The 23,153-nt window shown below is 41.5% G+C and overlaps 1 protein-coding gene across 2 annotated transcripts in view; it reads right to left on the bottom strand.

Annotated features, from left to right (window-relative positions):
• The window catches only part of TBXAS1 (thromboxane A synthase 1), a 237,000-nt gene that overhangs the window by 53,910 nt on the left and 159,937 nt on the right, over nt 1-23,153 (bottom strand). For both annotated transcript variants that reach the window (XM_082308784.1, XM_082308785.1), the window contains exon 10: nt 15,782-16,096. In XM_082308784.1, the coding sequence (XP_082164910.1) occupies nt 15,782-16,096 (315 nt within the window). The remainder of the gene's footprint in view (nt 1-15,781; nt 16,097-23,153) is intronic.

Genomic DNA, 23,153 nt, shown 5'->3' with positions numbered 1-23,153 from the left:
TTCTCCTATCATTTTCTGAATTACTGGTTTGCTTTGTGCTCCTTGCCAGCAAGATGAGTGTTGCTCCTTTCCTTTAAATAACTGGATTGCAAGAACAAGAGATGTGTCTTTAGGGCCTGATTCTCAGTTGCACTAAGGTCCTACTATGGCAGCATAAACAGGCCTTACCATAGTTGCAAGCGCTTGTTTATATGTTAACAAGATAGCATCACGCAGGAACAAGGTGATGATAATACTGCTGCAGATAAAGTGTGAGGATGACGTGTACACACCTTGACAGTCCATTCCCATTACAGGAGCGGTGAAAGAGGGCATAAATGTAAACTGAGAATCAGGCTCTTGGTTTGCAGTTACCCTGGATACAGTTTGTAGGATTTAGACGTTTAATTAACGCAAAATGTGGAAGGTTCCACAATCCTGTAAAGACAACATGTTAAAGACAGTTTTGCCCAACATTTCTAGAACAGCATAACTTGCAACAGTGGAACAAGGATAATTAAAAAGATTACTAAAGCATTTTTTTTTTTGCTTGTTCTTCTTGGGGTCCTTCATTTTCAAAGTCAGGAAAGACATTTTATGCCATCTAATTAAAACAACTGAGAGGTTTTTTTTTTTTTAAACAGATATACTAATTTGAACAGAATTAATTCAGTGAAGTCCTATGCCCTTGGTTGTACACAAGATTAGATTGCACAGTAACAAACTCCTAAACTTAAAATCTATGGTTTAATGAATTTCATAGACAATACCTCTTTTTCCCCCCTGCAGAATGGAAAGGAGTGTGCTTTGTAGGGACTACTAAAAACACTGGAAAAAAGACAATTTGCATTTCTGTCCTTGCATAGGGTGATGCATGCATATCCTTTAATTTGTGCACAGCAGTAGAACTATTGACTTCAGTGATTTGGACCTCTGATGAAAATCACCGTATTTTCAATTAAACCCATGGGGGAAACACCAGATGATTTTACAAAGGATTCCTTGTGGGATATAAGTTAACCAGAACATGCAAATATTGCTTGATGAGTTCTTTATCTCCCGCACCAAAACTTTTAAATTCTCTGTGCTTCACCCTGAAAAGGCAGGGCCATTAATATTACAAGCCTTGTAGGTACACTTAGAGGTTAGTATTTATGTATCATTTGGGTGTTATCCTATGAAAAGTGCTAAAATAACCTAAAATATTTAGGAAAAGATACAGTATCTTGCTCCCACCAGCAGAAGTCTGCAGTGCCGAAGTGGCAGAGTACCAAACCTAAAGAAAAGAAAGTCGTTCGCCTGACAGTTACAGTTTGGGTTAAACATTGTTCAAACCTGTAGGCACTCACCTCTCTGGGTAAATATAAGACACAGATAAGCTGTATTACAGAATCAAGTAAGGAGGATTACAGCCCCTGTGCAAAGTCGCACAGGCGACTGTCTCAATGCAAAATGACAAGCAAGGTTATGTGCAAGGCATCTGTGGGCAGAGTGGTTTCTCCAGGTAGTTCTCTGCACAGACCTGTGTGTTCAGGAAAGAAGGAAAAGGATCAGAAAAGGAAAACAAAGAAGACAAGGACACATCAGGTGCAGTCTCAGAAGTACAGCAATCCCAGCTTGGCGAGGGACCGCCACCGTCCAGGTTGCTCCACGTAGCTCTGAGCGCAGGAGCCATGTCCTGCTGCTCGATTCCTGCTGGGCTGGGCAAAAAGACAGTTTGCACCTTCCTTGTAAATAAGCAGGGTCACTTCAAAGATATTCAGATCCTAGCTCTAAGCCAAACAACCGAAAGGCCCTGAAATTTCGGTTGGCTGCTCTGCTCAACACAGGTAACCAATGTAAACAGCCAACAAATTATGATATGGCACAAAAACTGAAAAATATTGAAATCTTTCTCTGTTGACAACGTGGGCACATCCACAGAGGTATGCCTTTCAGTACCGGAGCTCGCACACTCCTTCGGCAAAGGATCAAGCACTCCCAGTTTGCATCCAAATTGTGTATTTTATCTCACATTGAGCTTGCTCAGGTGACAGGCAGTATTTTAGGTAACAACCTACTACTTCTTGCTCCTCATATCTCCATAGGAAATTGCTGGTAGTCATGACTTTTGTATTAAAGAAGGTATCAAACACACACAAATGTTTTAAAATAACAAGCCGTTGGGGGAAAAACCCACAACCTGTGACACTATCTGAAGACGCGCATGCAACTGGTGTCAAGCTGTGCCACTTAAAAGCACTTCTGTGGCACCCACCTATGGCAGCCCGGCAGTGCATACTTGTGAATTTCTCACAGGCAGGGAGTAAAATGCTTTTAAACATCACCTTATTCCCCCCCTACTTCTCCTCCCAGCAGGAATCTCCACTGTCTGGTTTCTACCAGGCAGGAAGAGCAAGATCACTTTTAAATAACAATTTCTCCCACTACTTGATTTCCTCGCCCCAAAGCCTGGGGACATATATCTGAGCATTGGGGTGCCAGCACCACAAAGGACCCACAGTGCAAAGCCGCATACGCTGGAGCGGGATGCGACACCCCGGGCCAACCCCGGGGTCTGGCAGAAAGTCAGCTGTGGGGTCACCACGTACCAAAGACTTTGGTGGTGAAATCCAGGGGGTCTGAACATTTCCAGAGCGTCCACCGCAAGCAGAGCTGCTTGCGAAGGCATAGTCTTCAAGAGTGGAGGACAACAGCACAAAGCTGGGAGAGTGCCATAATTTGACAAACTGCAAAGGGGTAGCTAGGCCCTCCTCCTTGGAAAAACGATGGAAAAAAACTCACCTTTGGGTGAAGGGGCATTCATACTGCCGGCAAATTGTAAAGTGAAATTCAAGTAAACCTCTCGCGACTACTCCCCCCCTCCCCCTCCCCTTATGCTGAAACAACATCAGAGCTATCTGCCGGTGGTGCTTAAATGCTTGTGTTTTTCACATCACAGAGGCAGGAGTTTTGGACCCCCTGATTCCTATACTTACATACCTTTGGAAATTAGCATAAACATCTCAGCTGGCTACCGATGTGATTAAGATGTGCCTCCACTTGGCAATTTTTCCTTTGAAAGAAAGCAAAGGCTTTCATTTGTTAAGTGAAAATTCCCCGGTGGAAACCCCTTTTTCTTTCCCTCCCATTTCTGACCCCATATTGGGCACTTTAATCTAATTTTGGTTTGAGGTTTTAGAAGCTGAAGGCTGCTTCTGAACATCACTGAGGGAAAAGAAATCACTGGGAGGAACACCACACTTTGAACTGAACGTCTCTGGCACAATGCATATTGGAAAAAGCACTAAGAGCATTTCCCAATCAATGTAGCTGTATTTTTCACACCCGGTTAGAAGAAATGGAAACCTGTGGTAAATAATGCTGCTTTGCACATGTCCAATTACCCTAAATGATAAATTGCCTAATTATTTCGGCTCTAGAGTCTTTCCCAAGTTCTTTATCCTTTCCTTTGTAGTCACTGTCTGCAGAACAAGAGCGTTTGACTGTTACTAATTAGCGAGAGAGAAAGATGCAGGACACTTAGTAAATTCACTTCCCTTTAAATCCATCTTACAGTTATTTTTCCCCATCATGGAAAAAAAAAAGTAATAATTTATTTAAAAGCTGCTCTGCTGGAAGACATTTTTTCTCCATGACTACACTATGATATTAAAACAGTCAGCTTTTGTTTTTTACATTCTCCACAACGCCAAAAGATTAAAGGCACAGCAAGGTTAGATTAACACCTTGAAATTATCTGTAAGGTTCTCTACTTATCAGGCTATTAAATCTTCATTCTTGACTGCACAAAATCTTCTTCATATCGTATCCTCAGTACATATGAACTTGACGCATCTTGAAAACAAATTCCAAAAAGCAAGAGCTCTTAAAAGTGTTTTGTTCCAGCTCACAATACAATGACTTTCTGACGTCTTGTTACTTACTCCCTTGTTCCTTCGTTTAGATCAACAACAGCAGCAAGGGGCTGTGGATAATTCCCAATGTTCAGAACTTTTTCACTTCTTCTCCATTTTCTCCTTTAAATTTGAAGTGTAACTAGGAGCATTGAGAAAGATATTGAAGTTTATTCAAAATTTCTGTTGCATAAGAAGGTCAAAATCATTTGAACGCATTCCTTCTTTTGACCTGAGGGTGTGTTAAGCATTAAAAAAAAAAAAAAAAAAAAGTATTTTTTTCTCCCACTTATTAACAGAAACTTTTCTGAAATTCAATTTTTGTTTAAGATGCATGTAAAATCAAAATGTTTTACATATAAAATAAGATGAATATTTTGTTGAATTCTGAAAGCACAGATTTCATACAGGTGGAAAGTACTGAGTCAACAGTACTAAGGAATAAATTCTTCTGCTTGCACAACATGCCCTCATGTGCTATGCCTCAGTGGCAGGCAGAAAGGATAATTCCTAGGACTGAGAAAGTAACTGAGTTTTCAGTCTCATTATATCAGAGACCTGACTAAGGGAACGGCAGAATCTGGTACCAGTTATTAAATGAGTCTTCATTCAAGCACCTATTTATCCACTCAGTGTTGGCTGGAAACCAACAGTCCAGTCCCTACAAGCTATTGGCATTTTTAGTGTATAAAAGTTCTCAGTCTCCCCTGATCGAGGCCCTGAATGCTTATCTCAGAGGCGGCTACAGCAGAGAAATTGCACTTCTGACCAGCCCACTTCCATAGAAAGCATTTTGGGGCACTAACCAAAACATTTCAAACACAACTAGCTACACTGAGGTACAAGTGTTTTGGTTGCTTTAAAGGATTTGATTTTGGAAAAGACCTGCAACCTGTCTTTTGAAAACCAGACATCAAATTAGTTGGCAATACTAGTGAATAACTGGTATCATCCAGTTCTCTGAGACAGTAAAATCTATTAACTGGTGTGAAATGGAACAGTCCTCAAATAACACGTTTCTTTCTTTTCTTTGTATTTTCTTGACTACTCCCTCTGCACCAGTCTCGCTATCTGGTTAAGTAAGGAAATGTTCACTCATATCACTGGAAGACCACTACATTGCTAGAGCAAGGGCACACCCAGAAATACCACTTTTTCTTTCTTCCCATATTAAAAGGGAAGCATAAGATGAAGCAGGACAAACAATACAAAAGCCATCTCACACTGATTAAAAGTAGCATACAAATACATTGTTAGAAATGGAAATTATTTAAATACATATGTGCTGCCAGGGTGGTAGAGAAGGAAAAAAAAAAGGGTGGGGGGGGAGGTCACAAGAAGTTCATTCTACCAAGAACTGCTTTACATAATCATGAAATGCAAACTAGTTTCCATTCCTTCTGGCATAGGCTCATTCAGCCTTCACTTTGAATGCTTATTGACAAATAAATGGACTGGTTACTTCCTATTAACGCTACCTAATTTATGTACATACCTGGAGGAAAAATTCCATTTTGACCTCACATTCATACAAGCTAAGATCATTTTTAAGCTATGAATATGTTGAATACAAGTTTAATTTCTTCTTGGTTGCTGCTGGGGATTTGCTGTTTCGTAACAAATTAGGCATGTGTTCTCCTCAGCTCAGCTTTCACACCTTTTGCATATAATATGTGCAATTCAGGAATCCGTGTTGAACTTTCAGATGAAAGACCTTCTTTTCTTCAGCCATGGTTCATTCTCTCCCTCCTCCTCTCTCTCATATGCAGGCATGTGCACACACACACAACTTGTTAGTCGTTTTTGTTTTATAAGCTGTTCCCCAATATCTCTCCCTCTCTTCCTCTGCCCGTGAAAAGTCCTTACCAAGAAAGCGATACTCGTTTTCACAAATCTCCAGAGTTGCTATTGTCCTGACCAGGGAAAGTGCTATTAAAGCAAGATTTTATCCCTGAGTCTTGAAGGCATCTCAGAAGTAGACAGGTCAGTGGAAATCCCCGCAGTAGACGAGGATGCCAGGGCTGGACCAACGTCTTCATCCCCTGAAAAATCTTCCTGTCAATCTGGGGACATGGGGAGACCTTGTTCCAAATGGACGCTAACTAACATAGAGCTTGAAAATGCTTCTTTGTTTAGTTTGGTGTTTAATATTCCCCAGGAGACAAGTTCTTCCCTGATGAAAGCGACTGGCTGCTAACCCCGAGACACAGTGTGGGGTCCTGACACAGATGTCCAAGGCCACCCTCTCTCATTTGTAAGTTCTTTCAGGGCCAGATGGCTTGGTTTCTCTGATTTCTTGCATCTGAGGTTGTGCCTATGGCTGGCTGTCCTCCCTTTCATTGCTAGGTATTTACAATTCAGCAGCACATACCTTATGGAAAACCTTTTGGTGCCTAAATTCCATGAAAAACCCCTATATACACACACACACACACACACACACAGACACACACATATATATTAGTATAATACCTTTCTGGACTTGACCCCTACTTCACACAGAAAAAACTCCTGAGTGGTAAACAGACTGCCATCCAAAGATCAGGCACTTATACCCATGAAGGGCATTGCCATTCCTGAGAAGTCATGCCATACGTACCTCCTTGCACCTCTCTTCCTGCCATACATAACTCCTCTGGCAAGACTGGTGCAAGTATGTCCCTCCCAAAGTCGTGCGGGGGAGGGGGGGAGGGTTGGTATTTACTATGGTTGGAACTTATCTCCTTACTCAGTTCTGCAAGGCTCAGCTGCCCAGTGCAAAATTTGATCTACCAATTCTACCTGGAACTATGCTTCACCCGGCAAATAATGTTATCTATCTGTAGCTAAAAAGTTAACACTGATACTGGTAGTTAGCATTGATTAAACATCAACGTTGGTATGAATTTGGTTTTCGCTGTCCCTTGGGGAAGCATGTTGATTGCCCTGTAATGCCCAGAGTGGTACACAGGAGCAGCTGGGATACGAATCCTGAAGAAAACTGTAACCAGTTTCTTACTCAGCAGTGATATTTTTCCTTAGATTAACAGCAAATATTCTCTGTCCTCCATAAAAGCCTCAGATGGAGGTGGGGGGAAGGAATAGAAAGACAGGGAAGATGCATCCTTCCCTTTACTACCTCTTTAAACAAATCTGTCTAATCGCATTTAAAGTACTGTGTTATTAACATCTTCACCATTAAATGTTCCATGTCACTAGAAAAATTTATTCTTTAACATGAACCCTGTAGCAGTGATGGTGGGTCAATTATTATGAGGATGGCAAAATACCAGGAAAATTCAGGGGTGAAAATGAGTGTCTGTCTAGCATACATTACCTGATACTCAGTTTTGCTCAAGAATAGCAATAAGGCAGAGTCACTGAGCAACATGTGACATTGCAAGCAAAAGATAAATTAGTCTTCATGGGCAAGAGACTGATAAGCTTGAACTGAACAAATAGAAAAATAAAAGAGTTGGGTTTGGGTGTTTTTTTTTTTTTTAACTTTGGTGAAGAGGGGTAAATGAACCTTGCAATGTCAACAACAACAACAAAAAGTTCCTTGAAATATGGGCACATTAATCATCTCAACAACACCTCATTCCAGGCCACATAGAATCACCAGTTCTCAGCTGTCAAAAGGATTTCCCCAGGAAAGAAATAAGTGTTTTTCATGCCCAGGTTGTCTTTTTGGGAGGGTTCTTGGAAAAGTAAAAGAAGGGGGACAATGCCAAGATACCACTGGGCTTTAAAACATTGACTTTGTTCCTATAAACTAACAGTAGACTTTTCAAAAAAGCAAAGACAAAACATTCCTAGAAGACACGCTGGACTTACCAGCTGATCGACTCAGCTCTTTCCATATTATAAAGAACCTGACTCTCCAGGAAGAGCTTACCTTTTCAAGAGGTACCGGTGGAGAGCAGAGACCTGTAGATACAGTGTAAGAACTACAAATACATGGTCAACAAAAAAAATTGCCCTTATGTGGCTCCTGGCTGGTCACACTCTTCCTGCTTGCCCATGCTTCTGCCAAAGGATGACTGTGGCCGCCTACAAATCACAGCTCCTGCAAAGCAGGAGCAAGCAACGGGGATCTTCCAGAAAGGCTTCCAGGACAACTTCTCTGGCTGGTGCTGTGAGGGTGCCTGGGACAGAAGGAAACCCATGCAAAGTGATATCTGCTAAGGCTTGCACAGTGAGCAAACTGAGCCCAAGCTTTCCCCCCCTAGGTGCTTCCCCTCAGTGTTTGTGGCAGAGTGGGTGAACACAAGCCAGGCTTGGGCTCAAGAACTTTCTCAGGCTACCTCTCCTCATACAGCGGAGACATAAGTTGGTAAAGAGAGCAAAGCCCTGAGTCTCGGAGGTCCTTAAGTGGTTGAAAGTTAGGAAGAGTTAGGAACGAAAATAACCTCTGCCCAAGACAAGTGACTTTGGGTCTCTTGAGTCCAAAGCCTGCATTCAAATCAGTAGATTCTAGATACTAAGAGAAGGGGGAAAATGCAGGGGAGGGCTTATTGTCTTCTCCTAACTTAGCAATCTTCAACCTGTATGTTCAGAAGGACCATGAGACAAAGGAGACAAAGATAACTTGATTTCAGGCACTGAGCAATTGTATGAAGAACTGCAGAAATATAACCTAACAGCATTCAGTCTCTACATGTTTAAAAGCATCTTTTTATTTGTTAACCAGAAAACCGATTGCTGACAGCTGACACTCGTGAATGATGTAAGGTTCTGCAACATCTTAAACAAATAAAGAAATCAAAGAGGGTCATTTCCTTCAACAGAATAAACAGCAACACCATACAATATTGCTTGTGCTTGCTGGTTTTGTATGTTTTGTGCGTGTATGCGTATGCATGTGTAACGGCGACTCTCTTCTGTGGACTTTTTTCTGCAAACTATTTACAATTCAGTCTCCCTTGATAAATGCAAGCCTCCACCGTCAGCAATATTTGCTTAGTGAAGCTTAGTCTCTGTAGTTGCAAGCTTCTGAGAGCATAGTGCCTTGAGATACTGCATGAAAGGCACCAAACTCATGCAAATTGTTGTGGTAACTCCCTGACAGTGCCATCTCTCTGACTTTCACCTCTCATTTTCACTAATGCTCAGAGAAAGCAGTCTGTGCTACCAAGGAGATTCTCTGCATAAACAGCTTAAAAATCTGAAGTACACAATCAGGCACAGAGACACCATAAAAATGGTCCTACCTCTCACTGCTCTCTGTGAATTTTATGGGAAGGGAAAATTTTGAGATGGCAAAATCTCTTTACAATAAGACATTCCATTAGACTGCAGAGATACTAGTGAAGGAGCTCTTCAATGCAAAGAACAGAATCACAAGCCAGCGTAAAACAGTATGACTCCGCTCAAGTCAATGATGATGTGCCAAGTTATCCCAGATGAGCAACTGCCACACCCAGGATGTTTGATAAATTACAGCATCAAAGCCATAAATCATAAAGGAGGAGCTTATGTATCAGTTCAGTTCAACCCGGCCCACTCACAACTGACCACACACAGCAGTTAAAAAGGAATTAAATTGTACCTCTTCATAAATGAAGCTATGGATTGCAATGACTTTGGGCTGGCATCATTCAATATTATTGACATGAAGGGATACAGTTGAAACATAGGCTGGTCAACATTTTCAATTAGACATATTGAAAATATTCCTGGACCCTAGAGCAACAGAAAAGCAAATATTTACGGGAACAGGAAGATTTCTTTCCATTAAAGAAAAACCTCCAAATCTCCATTTAAATAGTAAGAGACTATGGCAGTACTTTGATGTTTCTCTAAACTTTATGGCTCTAGCCAGTGGTGAAAATGTTGATAAGTCACACCAGCACTGAATGGTTACACTAGTGCTTTGTGTGGATAGGAAACTGGATGGAGTAGAAACATGTTGGGTCTCATCCTGCTCTTCATTCCTCTCCACACTGATGTTTCTAAGTATCATATCAAGCAGTGATAAATAAGACATTTTAAAAATAGAATGGAAAACCCAGTTGGTCTTGCAGTCTCCAATGAATGTTTAAAAGTAATAGCTGCCCTTTAATCTATTTACTTTTATTTACTGCATCTGACTCCTGTGCTCTCCTTCACCTTTGCCAGGGATCCTGAAAGTATTCCTAGGCATTAGCAGCAAGGAGAAGCAAGCTACTACTCTGTCCTTCACCAGACCTCTTCTGGCTAGCATAGACCCCTGGCAGCCTTGTGCATCAGTGCAGCGACACGTGTCTTAAGTTCTGTAACTAGCACCAGGCCTTTAATGCAACTTTTTCTTGTGGTGCTTTAAATAATGAGAGGTTTATGTAGATACAAGCTAAGAAACAAAACTTGTAAGTACCCAGTCTTCCCATTTGTTAATGCAAGACACGGTTGTCTATTACTGAGAACGTGCAGTAAATTATTCCTGAAGCTGAGATTAGAATTCAGGGTAGTCCTCGCTCCAGATTTCTCTAGGCTCGGCACCTTCAAGTATGAATTTCTTCATTACATAGAAGAAGAGCAGGTCATTCTTATACCTCTTTTGCCCTCCTTAGCTGCCCCAAAGCATACTTGCTTTCTCTCCCTCAAGAAAATGACCTCATTTCAGTGCTTTAACCTGATCTGTTTACTTTGCAACAGATCAGGAGCACATACATAGCCACTTACCACGTTTCACCTAAGGGCAACAAGTAACTTCTTACGAGAAGTTAACTTGATCACCTATGCTTTTGCAATCTATTTTGTTCCACTACTCTTCCTGTCTAAAATTGTGCAGTCCAGTAAAACAAACAAAAAAATATATAATTTATAATTGTGAATAACTCAGGCTGGAGAGGAGGGAGAAGGGAGAGAGGGAGGGAGACATTTAAATGCTAAAATGGGAAGAGAGGTAAGAAAGAGAGACCTCATACTAAGGGAATCCCCAGTATGGAAGATGCAGCAATTTTTCATGCCCTAAGCACTGTGGCTTAGGACAAAACACACAGAGCAGCTCAGAGTGCAGTGGGGCTCAGAAGCAAGTGTCCATCTGCTCAGAATGAACATGTGCTGTGGGCTTGCTAACCACACACACACACACACACACAAAGTCAACTTGCTTTTACAACAAAATCAGTCACAAGTGCAAAAAGCATTCATAAATACATGTCTTCTGAAGGGCTCTTTAACAACTCCGCACAGGGATCATTTTTGACTGAAATGGAGAGGGTGAAGACCATGGGTGTATTCCTTCTCACCTGGTTAATGTGGATAAAAACATCTCTTTCACAACTGTATAGCCTCTAACAGTTTAGGGATGGTTAGCCACAAACCCTATAAAAATAATCTCATCTTGAAATAGCAACCTTTCCCCTGCCCCCGTCCTCTTTTACTGGTATATACTAGGCTAGCGTCTCAACTGATGCATATCATCATACCTGTGCTAATACCAAACATGTGCCACTTTACAACCTTCTGAAGATCTGACCCCTCTCTGCTGTCCGGGAAACAGATCTGTGGTTTCTGCAGAAAGTAATATTCTTTTATACACACACAGTTGTAGGCATCCTGCTCCCACCAGCTCATATTTAACTCTCTCTTCATCTTGTTTGTTTTGTCTTCACAGTATCAAAGCAAGCTGCACACCCAGCAACAAGCTTGCAGCAAATAGGTGCATCTTCTTTTCAGCGGATGGCCCTTCACAGGTCACATACTACATCCCCAAGGCATTCATGAAAAGGGCCAGATCAGAGCCTCTACAATTTTAATTTCAATTTGTCTAGAGGAATTTGTCAATTTGTTAGAGGAATTATGCTCGAATTTGTCTTTCCCAGTGCAGTGGGAGCAGACAGGGATTCAGAGGTAGAACGGGAAGATGCAGTGTGTGGTGACAGTAGTCACCTCTCAGTACCCTGTCTCTCTGCTTCCCCAGAAACGATGAAAAGCTGTGCACTCCCTTTCCCTACACCCCAAAGATCTAGACAGAGGTGAGGAGGGCAATATCCTGTGTGTTCTGCCCTCTACAATAACCGAGGATAGAGGTTTCTCCTGCTTGCCAGACTCTGAAATAGACCAGGTGCCTCTTCTCACTTTCAGGGAAAGAGACATCATCAAGCCTCCACATTGAACTATCAGCCAAGAGAAGACCTAAAAAGTCCTTTAGCAAACAGATGAGGAAGGTCCTGGATATGGAAAAAGAGGTGACAACCCCTGACTTGCTCCAGGCACTGTTTTCTGAGGACACTTGCCTGGAAGTGCCATCTCTACAGTGTATTCAGGCAGCGTGGCAGAGAGAGGCAGAGAGGTCTCCCAAGACAGCTCTGAGACAAACTTGGCTGGACACAACACAGCAGTGCAACATGGTCAGTCGGACCTGCTTCTCCTCTGGGCTCCCAACACCCAGCACAGCGCTGGGGCTAGACCACTTCCAGCACCTAGCCTCGTATTTCTGCACCACACCGCAGGAGCTTGCACCAAGCTGCACAGGGACCTCACGCAGCAGTGCCTTGGCTTTCTCCTTCCCCTTCATGCTGTCCCATTCCGCTAAGGTAACCACTGCGCAAGCAAGACAGATGAAGATCAGAGCAAACTCGGGGTATCCTCAAGTGCAACACCCAGAGCCACCAAAATACTGCTGTACACCCAGATGGACTGACCTTGCTCTCCTTACTGGCTATTACAAGGTCACTCTGCGTTGAGTTTTTGACTGGTGTGCCAAAAAAACTGGAACTGCGCCTGTCATTTATAGCACCTTTTCTCAGATGGCTCTCACATGGCTTTATAAACTTCAGTAAATGAGTGTATAAATCACTCTGTCCACCACCAAGGTACAGCCATCTCTGGGATGATACACAGCAGCTGCTGTAAAATCAGACCACAGCTCTACACCACAGATTAGGGCAATAAAACACGCTGCATGAGGCAAGTGAAATGGTTGGAGGAAGGAAGGGGGACGTGGTGCAGAGCATTGTGTAGTTATAATTACCTAAGTATAAATTGGGCTGAAGAGAGTACTGTGTTTAACACTTGCAGATCTGCAAATCAAAGCAGTCTTCCACCACCTGTCAAAACAATCTGACTGTACCATTCTCTGTGTTCTGGCCTTCTAAAACCCTTCCTTTCTGAAAATTGAAAAGCACCTTGATAAGAGCAAAGCTGATGTGCTGTGCACAAGCAATAGCCTAATCAAATTTCTTAGCAACTGACTTGATAACTAACTGTGAGCCTGTAGCTGCTATGCCCCCTCCCTACCTCTCCCTTGCATGACAACTCAACATAGCATCTATATATTCCCAGTTTTAAAATAGCTTCTGCTCCCGTAACTTGCAAACCATTCACATAGATCTTATTTTCCAGGCTAAAAGTAGTTAATTACAGTCACTAAGGGGACTGAACTGCTGCATCCTTTTTCTTATTCTGGGATGGGCTCCTTGAGCAGTGCATTGCCCCCCCTCAAATCATGAACTGTTTATAATAGGAAATCTTTTGAAGGATAGGGTTGTACAGATTAGATCTATGAATTTCCTGGTATCAAGGACAGCAGATGAATAGTTATCCTTCTCTCACTCTTCTCCTTGGCCATACAGCCATATATGGATCATCTAAAACTAAACCTGAAAACTAGTAAAGTATGGGGAAGTGACTTGAAAGGTAATTCCAATCACTATATGACATGGGACAGCATGGTTTGGGATGAGGCCACCAGTTGGGTTGAGGCACCACACAGACTGTGTACAGTGCTGACCTGCAAAAATCATTCATTTAATTTCAGTGCCATCTCTCTATGACAAGTTTTAATTTCTTCTCTCTCACGAGTGTCCCTAGCTCCACAACCTCTCCTAGATACTGCAAAAGCTGAAATTATTAGCAAAATATTCCTGTTAGAGAACCAAGGGAGTCAAGCATTACATGTTTGAATTGGATTATTATTGAAATACTACTAATAGTGAGTGACAGCTCAGACAGACCATATACAACATAGGGTCCATTTAGTTCTCTAGCTGGGGTCAGGAGCACACTCACATGCAAGTCTCTTGCAGTGGTTCACACTGCAGTCTCCAAGTGCACAGCAAGGGCTCCTTTAACTGGAACTAAACCGGAGGAATGGTCCAACTGCTGAGGGGAATTTGGTACACAGGACTAGACTTGAACTAACCCAAACCAAACTCCTGAGGTGTGAACAGTGTGCATCCAACAGCCCTCACTACCAACTGTGCTAGATGACGAATCTGTGTCTATGGGAGCACACTACTTGTTAACATAGATATAGCCATATACATGGTCTCCCTATGTGGAACGTCTGTAAGCAATCAGCCAGTTAATGACTGCTTGCAGTCAGCTTTCTATGCACTTACATGGAAAAGTTTACTAATCCATATCCCCATCTACAGACAAATATGAATGACATTGCATACCTATCATATTGGATACCCCTCCCAGCAATTTCACTTTGGTTTCTTAGGCTGTCAGTTTTCAAGGACTGGTGAGGAGATGAACCATATTTTCCTTGGGGCTGCATAATACGAGTTTCTATGTGCCCCAGTATTAACCACTAAACTGCATGTACTCCAGGCCAAGTTGCACCTTCACGTCTTTGCAGGCCTTAAGAAAGTCAGTTGAACTAACCGGACACGAGGGCATAATTAGGTCTGCCATATTTGAATGAAACAAGTAAATGTGCTCCAGCTGGAGTGTTGTAGAGCTAATAACCTAAGAATATAACCCAAGCCCTATAGGTTAGAACACAACACATCAATGGTTTTATTGTATTGAGTTAACTCACACCAGAGGTATGAAGCATGCACCAAGAAAAAGCTCTGTGGATCAGATTGTGCAGTCTTGACCTCCACTGCTGTCATCCGTCTGCACCCTCAGAGCAAAAGCAATCTTAGACAGAGAACCACCATGCTCAGAACCTCATCACGCAAGACAAAAGACGACATTTTCTGTGTACACAAATCCTGGCTTTTATGTTTGCCCAAGCAAAAGGAGGGATATGGTAGCTTTTGAATAGGCACACTTTGCATAGTTGAGAATTTTCTATTACCAGCAAAGCAGAAAATTATACAACTCTTTTCTTGTTCTGTAAGCACAACACAGAGGCTGGAATACATAAAAAGTATGAAACTCCCAAAACTGTATAGTTAAGGCTTTCAGCATTCAAATCCAGCAGCTAAAATCCTGCAAGACAGCCATGCCTGGTGTCATTTTATTCCTAGTAGCCTCATGATCCATTATAAAAGCATTCATAAAAAGAAAAAGACCCTTGATCTGAATTCTCATAACTAACAACTTGTGCAGAGAGTGTAGGGTGTAAGAATGGCTGCTTCATGGACTGCTGGATATACAAAATATCATCAAGGGTTATCCAGGAAACATAAATGCCCTTGGTAAATACAGATAGTAAAGGAGAAGTAATTTGAACATAGTATTAGAAAATTAGATATTATGATTTTTTTTTTGAAGCATATACATATATTCTGCTGCTGAAGAAAAAAAATGAAGTATGAACATTTCAAGCAAAACTTTGCAGTTCATGGTTTGTGACAACGCTGTTTATGTCTTTACAAATATCAGCAAATAAAATTGACCACAAAAACAATAAAAGTATCTGGACAAGAGGCAAAAAATAGAAATGTGTACTTTTAGAGTCTGGCGACAGCTGGTTTATTTCAATAATGTAAAATATTCTGTAAAGGTTAAGCTTTCACTGTGACACAAAGTTTCTGGGCCGTCTCTTCAGTTGCTGTAAAGTGACATTATTTAACAGCTTCCAAAAAAAACCTGACCAATATAGATTAATTTTGAATTTTGGGCTGAAAATACTAATAAAACGTTAATATATGCATACGTAACTGAGACAAATAGGGGTCACGCAGGTGCCACAGTGGCATGACGATGTTCACATTGCCTTGCTCTCTGGATGAAGCTCCATACCAGCACATTGTACTCACGTGTTTTGCTGAGAACTCATCAATCTCCTGAAGCACCTTCTCCTGGCACTCTGGGTTGGTGGCTAGCAAGTATGTGGCGAAGGACAGCGTGCTAGTGGTGGTCTCGTACCCAGCGATCAGGAACAGGAAAGCTTGGCCTGCTATCTCATCCTCCGTTAGCATCTTCTGAACCTTTTCAGATGGGGCCCTGCCAGCAAGAGGCACCTCGTTCTGTCTGGAAGCAGCAGATGGACTGATCACATCAAAACACTCGGCTGCCAGGGAGTCAGCTGAGTCGCGAGAGTCGAGCATCCACTGAAGAAAATCTCTGCGCCTCTGCAGCATACAGGATGAGAAGAAGCACAAAGAATGGGTCACAGAGCAATGCTTTTACCTACGGGGCACAGAAGGAGAGAGCTGTTTCCTATTTATACTGCCTACTTGGCTCCCACAGAATGGCCACCAGCCTTTCACCAAACAAGGAGACTTCTATAAATCAGCTGGAAATGCCATCACTAAGAGACGGTCACTGCTTTCTTCCCAGTGGGATGAGACTGATCTGCCCCAATACGTAACAGGTACATATTTTCACAGAGGACTGCTAATGGCCAGCTCCATACAGAGCTTCTTTCATCCTCAGGGTGAGTTCTTGGCACTTGCTGGAAGTAAGGGGATTGACATAGTCAATGCACAGTCCCATGTGCACCTGCCTAGTGGACGTGGCCCAACTCATGCTTGGAGGAGTTGGCCTATCTGCTTGGAGGCACCATCCTCATTTGTTCACGTGGTCCAAAGCATGAAAGTCACCATCTAGGTTTAGGGTTGCATCTACATAAATTTCTCTGCTAGCTTAACAAGACAGGACTAGAAATTGATCTCAGTAAACTGGTGCATCTTTTTATGAGCAAGTACAGTTATGAACAGTTGTACCAACATACCATTTTTAAAAAATTTTTAAGCATATTTGCAGAAATGCATTACAACAGTAAGCATTCCTCTACCATAAAACCTGTTTGGGTGGCTTGTCTTTGCAAAATGCCCACTGAATGATTCTCCTGTTATGAAAACTGCTTTCTTTCACACTAGTTTATGACAGAAAAACTGTAATAAACAGACCTACAGACAAGAGTGAGTTGACTCCAAACCAGTCTGGACAGCAAGCTTGATTAGGCTTTGAAATATAACCCAAAAGGTTTGAATTGACTTTTGGGAGTGGGCATAATAGAATTGTGCTGAACCTAAGCCATAAGGCTATGTGATTGATTTTCAATTCCTCATATACCAACAGAATACATGATAGCTCAAGGACTTAGAAGTGACTGCAGTGCCAGAACATGACAACTTGTGCAGTGGGATGGACAAAAGAAGGGACCGAGTCTTTCTTCAAAAGAAAAAAAAAATGCTGTAAAGCTGCATTTATCTGTTAAAAAGAAATCATTTGAATGATTTCTTGGATCTGATGATTGAGAGATAAAGTAGAAAAAGGAAAAGCCAGAGAAAAGGATAGGCAAACAAGATAAGAGTAAGGAAGGACTAATTAATTATAAATGTCAAAGGACTTAATCAGATTTTTTCTTTTTTTTTTCACACGACATGGGAAAAGAGAGCAGTGAGACAACAGAAGAGGAGAAATACTTAGTGTCCTGTGCTTAGCTCTGCTGCCAACAAAGCGTTCTGACTGATCTGCAGGCAGGGAGGAATGGTTATTTTGAGGTTTGAGTAATACTAGGAATTGGCACACTGCCTCTTTAACAGATCTTTCCCTCCACCCCACAGAACCTTTTCATTTTGCACATGTACATTATGCAACTTGTACCCACAACCACAGTGCATCTTGCACCCCGGTACACCCAAGAATCAATGCTCCAGATAGTAGCCAGTGCTGGTCACTGCACGCTGAAGGACTCTATGAATTGGCCAGTCAAACTGCGTCACCTCCAAGGCACAGGATACATGCTTTTCCCCCAGTTAGTGAAGGCACACAAAGCAACATTATACACATTGTGCTCAGCGAATGAGCTCCAGCTCTGAAAATACTTCCTTGTGGCTAGACTTAGGCACAATTTCCATATTCAAATTGTCCATGCTTCCTTGGTCTCTCATTTCTAATACATCAAGCCAAATGTTGCAGCTGCCCTGCCACAGTCATCCTCCTCCAGCATGATACGATACCTCTGCTCTTTTATGTTCCTCTAGACTGGAGGAAACAAGAGTTCACGCATACTTCAGCTGTGCATAGCTAAAAATCTCATTTAACTTTTCCAGGAAGGGCCTTATTCACATCCTGGGAGTCCATGTATTGCACAACTCAGAGTCCAGCTCTTTGGCATAGTCTATGCTTCAGGGATTTTCCTGGTACGTGTATTTGGGTTAGGCCATTTTTTAAATTAAAAAAACAAACAAACAAACAAAAAAAGCACAAAAAACAAAAAAAAAAAACAAACACAAAACCAGAGCAGTTCAGTTCCAGTGTGTTCATTAGTGTGTGGATAAACTAGTCCAGTATAGTAATGAACTTCATCTGTAGAGATATTCCCTTTTATCCATAAGACTAGTCATCATTACCTAAACTCCCTTTATAACATAAAAATGTATAATTACTTTTATATTCAGTGGAGTTGTAACACTGTAACATACTATAGTTCAAATGGTATAACATTTGGTACGGTTCTGCATTCATCCTTCTCTAGCTGTGAATTTTCTTGTAAACAAACCCATTGCTCTCTGAGGGTTTGCAGTTCCCAGTCATGAGCTGTTAGCTGAGTCTGGTCTTATATTTAGACAGTACACTCTCTGGAGACCCTATAAGATGTTTCTCCAGCCTTAGACAAAATCAGGTCCTGGCCTTATACAAAGCATCTGGTTATTGGTACGATAGTAAAGTAATAATCATAATGACTAGTGAATAAAATTTCATTCATGAGAATTTTTGCTGAAAGCAAACTTAATGAATGCTAGCACAAGTGAATATTCCCAAGAATGTGCTCTGAAATGCCTCCGTGGCCATTTTGAGGAGCTCTTTTTATTACTCATACAATATATTTGGTTAGGAATTTAAAAGCTTGTCTTCTTGCAGAATCTGTTTATAAGGTCACCCTATCGAGAAACAACTAGATACCTTATCCGTGCCATGTAATTCATTTATAGGTGAGCAGGGGTTGCTAAAAGCAATGGCTTCATAAACAATCCTTACAAAAACAACATTCATTTGTAAAAACTACTAGAATAATAGTGGGGGAAAAAAGTATAAAATTAGAAAGATGCAAGCTTTTTTCAAGATAATTCTACACAGTGGAAGGAGCTATATTTTAGCAAAGCTTCTCTTCCTTATGGTTCATTCTACTTCACTTTAGGCATCAGTATAGAATGCAACATAAAAAATTGTCATCAACCCAAGCGAGAGAAAAGATTTCCAGGGTTATAACCAGTCATAATGAAACATATTTTTTCTTCCGCACCATCAGGATGGAAAAATCACTCTGACTCAAAAACCTAACAATGGCAATACAGGCAAGCACTAGCATAAAACCAAGTATAATTGGATTGTTAAGTGCTGGAAATGAGGAAAAGGTATCTCATGAAAATTCACGGGAGTTTTCTCCATTTCAGTTGACAGCAGAAAAAAAAAAAAAAGGCATGTTTTTTCCAGTTTGACAACAGACCAGGTACTGACAATATCATTGCAGAAAAACATTCTCTGGTCATCACATACAGCTGCTGACTTCCTTTTTCCATTGGGGACATTTGTTTGATTTTCCTCACAAAAAGCAGAAGCCCATAATAGCCTCTCTCCTGTTCTCTGACACTTGCATAGTTATGTTACAATGGCCTCAGAAATAAGTTCCCACTTCAAAAGAACGGCGTGCCAGCGTGATGGACTCTTGTTTTGCCCCTGTACAACACAGAGCTATCATTAAGCCAATGAAAATTGAATGGAAAGCTAATATTTGAAAAAATCTAATTTGAATGCAGTATGGGACAGGGTGCATGTCTAACTTGGTGGTGACACAGACATCCCCTTTGAAATATATAATAAGACAAGCCCTGCTTTCAGCTTCCCCAAGATAGACACCTTGCAATATATTTCCTGACACCAGTGTTCTGGGCCATATCATTTCTCTCATTAGTCTCCTTAAACATCACCTGGCCATGCAGAGAAATCATTCTGCACAGAACCGTAACGAGCTATGTGCTACACACTGGAAGAATAGATGTGTGCTATACTGGGGAACGCCAATCCGGCAGTATCTATCACCCCTCCTCAAATCACTGCTTTTAAGTTTTGCAACTGTCAGAAGAAGAGAGATATATCGCTCACGTGCGTGATGTATCATGACTTTTCTCACAGGAGGCAAGGGTCCTGGGGGATGTCTCCAGCTCTATTCCATCCTAAACAGGGAAGTGTTTTCATATCCAAGATTGACATACCATCTGACCTTTGGGCAAATTCACTGCTGCTTTGGGGATCCAGGGGACCCTTGGGTTATGTTTTTGGTAGGGAGATTGAGCCATTCAACTCCTCTACTAGGTGAAGTCAAAAATTACTTAAGGAAAACTAGCAAATGTATATCAGTTGGAATTTTTGTTCTTAATGCTGTGACTTCAGTTGTGTTTCCTGCAAACCATACTCAAATTTTGCACCACTCTGATAGTTCAGCTCCCCATTTTGAGTTCAAAAGAGCCCAGAACTACCAAAAGCAACTTAAAGATTAATCAAGGAATGAAACTAAATGACATAATCAGTTGGTATTCTGTAAAGCACTTGCTGTGGTGCAAGTCATACAAATCTGATGCTGCTAATATCTCACAATAAACTGTGCAGACCCTCCTATCCTTTCTCAAATGCTCTGATGGCAGCTCAAAAAAGCAAAAGCTAAGCTTCAGAATCCTTATCTAAGAGCTCACATCTCATATTATTTCAGTTTCCTACAAACAGACAAACACTGCTATATTAGTTTATATCCAGGTCACTTTGTGCAAGTTTAGTTTAGCAACCACCTTTTTAGGTGAGACAAACTTGTGTCACTCTGAAGTTATCAGCAAAGCACTGTGGTAGCTACCCAGATCCTTCTGAAAAGGAAGCACAAAACAAAGTCCCACTAAAACTACCATTTTGCCAAACTGCTTTGAAAGGATCAAATTCAACCTCTCCCTAACACTTGCAGGTTTCATTTGGCTTCTCAGTGAAATCACAAAAAAAACAGTCTCTCTGCCAAGACATCCAGTCCCAAAACATTTCAGAGATGGTCCTTTTGCCTTGTGCATGAACCCAGAAGCTGGAATTAACTGGGAGGCCAGAGCTGACGGCCCTCAAATTTGTGCATCTGAAGGTTGAGCGCATGGTGCTCTCACAGGCAATGCTCAGCTCTGGAAGGACCTGGAGTCTGTTGAACTGCAGGGTACAGCCGTTGTTCAGGAGTGGCTGGGAGGCTTTCAGTCTGGCAGAAAACACTCTTTTGTTTGCATTTGTTAACATCAGCTGGTGAAACCACTGTAATGTTTTTATTGTAAATGGGTTGAATGTCTGAGGGCAGGCATGTCTTACAAAGCAATATAGCTTGCATTAAAAACCTGAGTAAATTTAAAGCAAAAAAAAAAAAAAAAAAATTCACTGAGTGCCTACTTCAAAAGTGAAGCAGCCTTTTGCCAGCCTGGCCTGATCTTAACATTTGTAGTGAAACCTCAGACTGTGAAGATTTTGTATAACTTTGGACTTGTTCTGATATTTTCATATATTACCATCACTAAACTCCTATGCAAGTTTCTGGCAGTAGTTCACAGCAATGAGGGAGCACTGTGAGTATTCAATGACACTGCATTTGATGTCAGAAGCTACAGCAACGCCTTTGCTTTCTACGTGAAAGAAAAAAGAAATGTCCCTAAAATAATGTTTCAAAAATGCTACGTGAAATGCTGAGCAGGCCCAGAAGGGGCAGGTATGTCAGCAAATTCATGAAAGCACCTGAGCATGGAAAGTATTAAACATGGTAATAAAACATATCTTCTATATGTGATCAATGCTCTTTTAAAAAATAAAAATAAAAAAACCAAGTGTAAATTCAAGTATGACATGGATTTTATTGGCTGGGTTTGCCACTAAATCTGCAGAGTGGCCGATATGAATTACTAGTTAAAGCACTGACCTCCACAGAAGCTGGGATGCTTAAAGCTGCACTCCTTTTTCTGCCTTTAAAACACAGCTATAACTGGTGCAGCTTCTCCATCTGTAAAATTGGTACAACACACATCAAATCTTAAAAAACCCCGTGAGGAAAAGCTAATGATGATCTCAGAAAACCCTTTAAGACCTAGGATGAAAACAGATTTACACAGACTCAAAGAATTTAAGGCAAAAGCACCATCACATGGGGGAATGAGGCCTGGAAGGAACTCGGTAAGTTATCTACTCCATCCCCTTGCCACGAGGCAGCATCAGCCAAACCAACACTGACAGCTGTTTGTCTAACCTATTCTTAAAAACCCAGCCAAACTCCAGCTTCCCACAGCCTCCCCAGGCAGTCCACCCCAACACTGAACCGTTTTTGTCACTGGAGAGGTTTCCCCTCCTCCAGTGACTCACTGCAGATATTGTAGATCATTAGATTTCACCCAGCTACACCCGTAATGCCTGAGGCTTCACAACCTGTACTTGTATATGTGTCTCTCTATATACATATATTACTTCAGGAAGTCTTTAACAAAGCATGCTGATAACAGATAAATCATACTGCTGAAAAATACAAAACAATTTCACATGGTAGTGCCTCCATTCATGAGGTGAGCAAGAAGAGTGCTCAGGTAATGCTGGTTTCTTCCTCAAAAATTTTGCACTTTTCTTACCTTCAAAATGCAAAGTTAAAGTAAGAGCATTAGTAATCTACAGCGGCATGGGCAAGCCTAATTTGACCTGAAAATAAAGCTGGGGGGAATTCTTAAAAACAAGATTTTTTTAGGAACCCATCTCCCTTCAACTTAAACTGCTGCAAGGGGCACGAGAGGGCTCACATCTTGAAAGACAAAAGCTTCCTTCTCAAGATGTTCCCACACAGTCACAGTCCAGGGATGAAAATAAATTTGAATTTCAGATCTAATTGTTAGTGAATGGAGAGAGAGCAAAGAACTGTTTCTAGTTGAGACAAGCTTAACATAGCTCTATGGCTCTTGTAGAACGGAGGCTGTTTTTAATCTTAAGTGTGGACCTGTTGACTGTGAGCTGCGAAGATCCTAGCTGGAGGCCTAACTTGGCTGAAGTGATAGGTAGGATGAAGAAATACTACAATTACGGGAGACAGAAAATAAGGCACACACCTATTTGATTGTTTCATTAATTATGTGGGCCCACAGAGAAACCTATGCCTTGCCTAGAGAGCTGGAAACCTTTCCAGTAGTTCTT

The sequence above is a fragment of the Platalea leucorodia genome, assembly GCF_965183815.1.
Source record: "Platalea leucorodia genome assembly, chromosome: 4".
Taxonomy (NCBI): domain Eukaryota; kingdom Metazoa; phylum Chordata; class Aves; order Pelecaniformes; family Threskiornithidae; genus Platalea; species Platalea leucorodia.
The sequence above is the reverse complement of the archived record's forward strand: the minus strand, read 5'-3'. Positions and strand labels throughout refer to the sequence as shown.